This window comes from Adiantum capillus-veneris, chromosome 2 (genome assembly GCF_014529385.1).
Source record: "Adiantum capillus-veneris isolate H3 chromosome 2, ASM1452938v2, whole genome shotgun sequence".
Classification (NCBI taxonomy): domain Eukaryota; kingdom Viridiplantae; phylum Streptophyta; class Polypodiopsida; order Polypodiales; family Pteridaceae; genus Adiantum; species Adiantum capillus-veneris.
Window position 1 is genome coordinate 168,293,203 of NC_140932.1, and position 7,560 is coordinate 168,300,762.

Genomic DNA, 7,560 nt, shown 5'->3' on the forward strand with positions numbered 1-7,560 from the left:
ACAAAAGTAAACAAATCCACAAGGAAACTTGAAAAGAAGCTTACCTTGTTGATGGGGAGCAGCATACAAGTGAAAATCTCAACTCCAACAAATCGTGAGGCAGCAGATCTGCAGAAAGTGAGGAGGAGGAGGGTAAGACAGGAAGAGAAGAAAGGCACAAAATACACAAGAGAAACTTGCGGTTCTATTTTTGCAGGATTCACCGATGTAGATGTCAGTATGTGTATCGGTACAAGCGTCGGTATGCGCACCGGTATAGACATCGACTTGCACATCGGTGTGCACTGTTTACACGTCAAAAATCTGAATTTTTTTAATTAAAAAAAACTTGATTTTCCTCCAGATTTATCTACACATATATCCGACGCCCGCCATTGTCGACGTCAATAATCTGATGTCAAAATTTAAGTGATCTCTTGTAGTGTGCTCAATCATTTATATCAATCAATGCTAGATCAGATTGTTCCCTTTCAAAGGCCCTTGGTGCTTTCACACGATCATGCTCAATAAGTGAAAATTGTATAATTGCATGTCCATTGTATTTGTACGAAGTATGGCCACTAGCTACAAATTGCTTTCTCTAAGGATGTATAGCTTTAGTGTATAGATTGATGCCTCTCAAGTCATGTTCAACAATTAATAGTTTTGACAAGATTTAATGTTATCACGGTCTAAAATGTCGAAGAATGATAGGCACACCATGCTTAGGTTGCAAGGTGAGGATACAAATAGGAGCATGTCTATACGAAGGAGAGAGATGAAATGTGAATCGTGAAAGGAGCATGCAAAGAACAATCTTAGCCTCCATCATTGCAAAGTTTTGTCCAACACAATTTCGAGGTCCAAAAGAGAAGGGCATAAAGGCCATTGGATTTTTGCAAGCTTTCGCTACTCCCTCTGAAAAACGCTCCGGCTTGAACTCATCAGCATCCTCTCCCCATATGGTCTTGTCATGGTGGATTGCAAGCACAGGTACCCACACCGATAACCCCTTTGGAATTTCAAGATCTCCAACCTTTATCCTTGAGAAAGCCTCTCTTGCAAGAAGTGTGGCAGGCGTGTAAAGTCGTAGGGACTCCAATAGAATCATACCTAACTGCACATAAAAATACACTATGTTAGAAACTTTCTTGACCTCTATTAAAAACTTTGAGAAGCTTTGAGATACTCTTTCTTGAACCTGATAACACTCACTTGCTTCAAACAAAGTAGATATGTCCTCCAACTTACATCCCAAGTTATGTTTATACTCAATTAGCTCGATGAAACACAAGACTATTTTAGAAACACATTAGGTCATAACTTATAGGACCACAGCCATGTACTAGTACATGAGAAGAACTCTCTATGTATTTACTGTTATATATACAATATGAAATATCTATGACGTCCACTACTTTTTGTTTTCGAGCTTTCAAAAATAGTTCCAAAGAACAATAGAGTCAGGCAGGCATCGTTGTCTTGATGCTTTTGCCCCAAGTCTTAAGTAGTTTTCTAATATAGCTGATGATCTCCTTAAAAGACCCACAATTCATCAAGTTTCTCTTTTCATTTTACAATATATAGTAAAATATATATTTACTATATAGTAAAATAGAACCCTTGGCCATATTTACAACCTTATGGTCAGAAGGCCAAGGGTTCACCTTAAAATATGTAAGTGTAGCACGTGAGTTTGGTTGGAGGGGTTTTTATATTTCAAAGTGTTAAAAAATTGTATATACAAGAGGGAACGTGTAAAAGTGATTTATTTATTTATTTTAAGTACAGGTTTATGGAATAAAAGGGGTCCTTTAATTCATAGTGTGTAGAGGGGTTTTATGAATATCTTTTGTCAAAGAAAACTTTCAATCCCTAGAGAATTCCCAGTGTACCTAATTATGTCATTCTATACCAACTTAGAGCAGACAAGTTTCCAGGATTTAACGTCAAGCATGTTAGATGTTTCATACCTTGCTTTAATGGGTACATCTCTCTCTCTCTCTCTCTCTCTCTCTCTCTCTCTCTCTCTCTCTCTCTCTCTCTCTCTCTCTCGGGGTCTAGGCTGTCTTCAAACAACTTATCCCTGATGAGCTTCCTAGGCAAAGCGAGACTGCAAAAGTTGTGCCCATCAAACAAAGCAGAGTTTCTGGAAATCCACAAAAAAGAAAGCATCCATACTCTGAGAAAACCAATACATATACAAGTCCAAGCCAGGGATGAAGTTTGGATTGCACCAAATAAAAGCATGAACTTTGTAACTTTAATCTTTCAATAAAAGATATATATATCATATAAACATCCCCACCAGGCAAGGCATGCAGTACAGGGCAATTCCGAAACAGGTGTTTAGTTGTTTCTAGTTGCAGACATCCTCTTCCTTGCTAAGTGCTCTCCAAGAGGGAGGCCCCCTGTCCAAATCCTCCAAAGGAAAACTTTATTCTTGAAAGCTAAGTAGACTCTCTCTCTCTCTCTCTCTCTCTCTCTCTCTCTCTCTCTGTGTGTGTGTGTGTGTGTGTGTGTGTGTGTGTGTGTGTGTGTGTGTGTGTGACAGTGCTTACCACTTTAAGCCTGCTGAGCATGTCGAAGTCGGGCATGTCGCCATGCTGGTGCAGGAAGAGCAGAGCCTCCTGGCGGGCACGATGCTGCCAAGTGGGGTTGGAGGCCAGGAGCATGAACGTCCATGTCAGCAACAGCCACGTCGTCTCGTGGCCGGTGAAGAAGAAAGTCTTGCATTCGTCCATTAGCTGCCGAGAGGTATACATCCGGCCCAGCTGCTGACGCCGACGACGCTGGCCGCACAGTGGAGCCGCAGCTTCTAGCTTGGCCGCTTCCATCTCTGCCAGCATCAGCCCTAACAGGTCCTGCCCATAATAATCATTCTTCTGCTGCCCATCCTCATCATCAATATGTCCTGCCATGGCTTGCAGTGCTGCTGCCCGACAACCCTCGATGATTTCCATGAACAGCGACTCCACCTCCTCCTTCAGCTTCCGTATCCTGCACATATAAAATATAGCATAGCATTCTCTATTCATCCAGCCCCACACACACACAGAACTTGTTTGAAAAAACGGTTCATGCGAAAGATCAAAATAGGACAATTAAAGCATTCAAACCCCGACGTATATATTACAAGAAGTTTTGGACAATTTCCCACATTGTGATTTATCTCAACATCATGAGCTTCTCTGAGGCTGAAGGTGTGAGGGAGGCGCCGGATACTTAGCTAGGTATGATTGGGGCAAGGGACCACCGGTCCAGTGTAGGGCCGGTGGTCCCCTACCCCCACTCGTACCTAACTAGGTATGCGGTCCTCGTCACTATATGGCACGGTTCTAGGCCAGAGGGGATCTAGGGCTCAAATTTGAAGGCGCGAGGAAGCTTTAATCTCCGCCGTCGGATCATAAAGTGAACTAGGGGTGAACTGGGGATGGGTGAACTAGGGGTGAACTGAGGGTGAACTAGGGGCGGATAAGCTAGGGGTGGGTGAACTAGGGGTGCTTAAACTAGGGTGTGATCATGTGTCATGCCAACATGGACATCGACGCGCGCTAGCGTAGTGATAGAGCATTCATGTGACAACCGAGACGTTCGAGGTTCGACCTACACCCCGCGAGGCAGGTGAACTAAGGGTGAACTAGGCGGGGATGAACTAGGAGTGAACTTGGGGCGCCATTTTTGCCCCGAGTTCACCCCTAATTTACCCCTAGTTCACCCCCAGTTCACTGTGTGATCCGACGGCCGAGATTAAAGCCACCTCACGTCCCCAAACTTGGGCCCTAGATCCCCTCTGGCTTAGAACCGCGCCATATAGTGACGAGGATATGTATGCGGTGCCTCTTGAGCAAAAGCTCATGATGTTATGCATTGTATGAAAAACACTGAGAAAGACCGTTTTCCTACATGAGAAAATATTTAAATCTTCTTGTGATATAATTACGGAAGAACAACTCTCCTACTTCAGTTGTTTCCTAGCTGTGGGTATGACCAATTAGGGTATTAGGGGACAATGATTAGTTAAATGATGTATGACAAACTTCCCAAACCAAGGCACAAGACGATTCATAAATTTTCATATGTAGGAAAACGGAGTCTTTTACAATGTTTTTCATACAATGCACAACGTCATGAGCTTCTGCTCGAGAGGCACTGCATACCTAGCTAGGTACGATTGGGGGTAGGGAGGTCAGGGACCACCCCCCCACCCCCCAAACAGGGCCAACGGTCCCCTGTCCCCAATCGTATTAAGCTAGGTATGCAGTGCCTCGATCCCTCACCGAAGCTCATGATGTTGAGGTAAGTCACATTGTAGGAATTATTGCGAGAATTTGTCCAAAACTTCTTGTGAGGGTCACACGCCCCAAATCTCTAGTGCCATCGCCTAGACATTTACTGGCCATCATGGATGTAATTGAAGCTCACTAATTTATCTAGTTGTAGTTGAAACTTTTTAATTGATCGCTCACAAAATACTACTAGGAAGTTCTCAAATTTATTAGGAAGCACTGATATAACATTTTTTTTAGCTTCTAGTCCACAAACAGAAAAGGCTTATGTGAAGCTAAACTGAGTTTAATTGGAGTCAAGGCATCATGTACAACGTGTACAATGAGGGTGCCAAGTTGCAGAGTTCAATCTACATTAGAGACAAGACTACAATGTTTTACTAGATGCCTTTGCCTCTTTGTATAGAGTGTTTGATTGTAGTCATAAGCATCATGTGCAATGTTGAATGTGTAAGTTGCAGCATTCAATCGAAGCAGTGTTCGGGAAAAATGATTTCGGGAAAAATCATTTTTCCAAACATACAAATTTCCTTTCCTTGAGTTTGCCAAGATGAAGTTTTAGAAAATTAGTGGTATTTTTTGGGGTTTTACACTATTTTTCTCTATTTTGGGCCAGAATTTTTCCTTTTCCCCTTGCCATCAACCGGCATTATTGAAATTGAAAATGGCACGATATTAAGCTGAGACACATTTTTCCCGAACACTACATCGAGCCCAATCTACAATGTCAAAGTGCTCAAATCCGACCTCGGATGAGCAGTTTACGGCCCAAACAGGCTCCAAAAACCCAAAAAACACACCTGCGGCTGTTCCTCCTCTCTTCTCCACGTTTTTTCTGGTCTTCTCTCTGTTTTTTCAGTTCCCACACTTAGCTTTATTACTTGGGCACCCTTGGCCTTTTAGATGACCTCAAACGGACCCCGAACAGGCCAAAAACTGACCTCGCAGTGCATAGTTGTCACCTTTTTTCATCATTCGCACACCTGGCACTCATCTTTTTTCCAATAATGCATCTCGCCACCACGTGAAGTGGCCCCAAAAACTGGTCCTAATGATGACCTTTCTGCATAACTCTCACCAGAAAACACCCACGTTGTGTCCGTCCTCATCCGCGTGCAAATATTGACCTCGTTCGCCCTCCTGACGCCACTAGATGCCATCTGACGCACCTGCTGACCTCACGTCGTCGGCCCGCGGATAGCTTCCTCGAGAAGTTTTACGCGCTACCAGCTCCTCCTTATTGTAGAAAAAACACACTAGTATTGATAATAGTGAGAATCGCTGCACTATGTACATGCTGTCCTACCTGTACACATATGGGCCCCACGTAACCACCTGGCTATGGAAATTGGGTAATCCTTTATTCGATGCACCATGCATGTATATGTACATATGCACAATCCCTTGCTCCAAAAAACTCCTGACACCGTCTACAAAAGGCTACGAGGCCAAACTAATACAATCCTTGTGGATGTAAATCAATGCTTGGGCACAAAAATTAAAAAGTATAGTGAAAGACGGCGGACTAAAATTGTTGGAGTAAACCGTCATCATCATCGTCACTACCCGACGATGTTGGAGAAAGGATTGCACTAGTCGCTAAAGAACTTCATCAATGTCTACCATTGTAAGTAGCTTTACTAGGAGGGGGAAGAGAGAGAGAAAAATGAAATGAAATGTTATATTACTCGTCTTCAGAAGGCCATGGGATCAAACCGATACAATCCTTATGGATCTAATACAACGTTTGGGTACAAAAACATTAAGTAAAGTGAAGTAATGAAAAGGCATACTTGGCTTAATTAGATTTTATTATCACAAATCTCTAAGATTCAAATTACTTGGTCCGGTGCTCCCATGCACATCATCACACTGAATCCTCTAAGATCTACATCCTAGCACCCCCAAGCGAGCATCCGTTGATGCCTCTCTCTCTGGTACCTAGTTGGTTCGTACAACATCTACCCATCGTCCCCTCCTCATCCTCCCTCCCCTTTCCATCTTTCACTCTCCCCATCGTGTCATGGATCCATCCCAATGCATAAACAAGGGCTCACACTCTGTTTGCATCCTTCCGCCTTGCGGCTCATCTCACTTGCAGGCATGTACCCTTGTTGAGAATTGTGGCACACGCTCAAGCAAACACCTGGTTGAGCCCTTTTCAATTAGCTCTCCCATCACCCCTCCCCGGCTTGATGAGGGCCCACACACCTGAGCTCACATGTTGCTTCTTGAAGTGTAGAGCACTAGATGAAACCTCCACACATGATGTGTCTGATTTCTTCCTTTTTGTGGTGCCAGAGCAATCAAATCAACCCTGCACTTTTTCTCTGGAGACGATCACAGTCACGCGAGGAGAGAGAGAGAGAGAGAGAGAGAGAGAGAGAAGAGAGAGAGAAGAGAGAGAGGAGAGAGAGAGAGAGAGAGAGAGAGAGAGACTATGTGAGTGGTGGCTTGCATAATGCGAAGCTCCATGCATTCGATTGCTCTGGGGGAGAGAGATTGAGAAAAGAGAGAGATTATGGCTTCAGTCACTAAAGCATGGCGTCAATGTCCGTCTCTGCAAGTAGCCATACACACACACACACACACACACACACACACACACACACACACACACACATACACACACATGCGTGCACGCACACACACACACACACACACACATGCACACGCGCGCACACACACACACTGCACACACACACACACACACACACACACACACACACACACACACACACACACAGAGAGAGAGAGAGAGAGAGAGAGAGAGAGAGAGAGAGAGAGAGAGAGAACTTGTTGGCACTAGTGTGGCCGCTGTTGCAAGGTAGTGGCTGAGAGTGGAGAAACCTTTCATGGAAGTTGGTGGAGGTTGGAGTAGGTGTGTGTGTGTGTGTGTGTGTGTGTATGTATGAGTAGGAAACGAGAGGGCAATCTCCTTTCCACTTGTTAGCTGCAATAAATAGTAAACTATCAATTCCCTTACATGACCAAGGTGTGCAGAAATCAGGCATGGCTAGAGAATGTGAGGTTGTTAGAGCTAGCAGCAAATGGTAGAAAAACCGCAAACGGACTTAGGAAATGCAATTCAAAAATGACTTGTGTACTTCAAAAACTTAAACAGACTTTGGCAAACAAAGTAAAATAACACAATCAAACTTCAATAGTGCACACAGACTTAAAAATCGTAATATATAGTCATTGACCAATAATGACGAGATTATTACCCTGTGGACCTGATCTCTGTGCACCTCTATACAAAGGTGTGTGGGGATTGAGCATGGCTAGAGAA

At 43.7% G+C, this 7,560-nt stretch overlaps 1 protein-coding gene across 1 annotated transcript; it reads right to left on the minus strand.

The window, feature by feature from the left end:
* Positions 1 to 579: 579 nt before the first annotated feature.
* On the minus strand, positions 580 to 4,360 carry LOC147464040 (cytokinin hydroxylase-like). Its single transcript, XM_086492509.1, has 3 exons — positions 4,338 to 4,360; positions 2,541 to 2,979; positions 580 to 1,096 (listed from the first exon to the last, which is right to left on the minus strand). Exons 1-3 carry the CDS (start codon positions 4,358 to 4,360, stop codon positions 665 to 667), a joined length of 894 nt encoding a protein of 297 aa, XP_086348635.1. The 3' UTR covers positions 580 to 664.
* Positions 4,361 to 7,560: the final 3,200 nt, after the last annotated feature.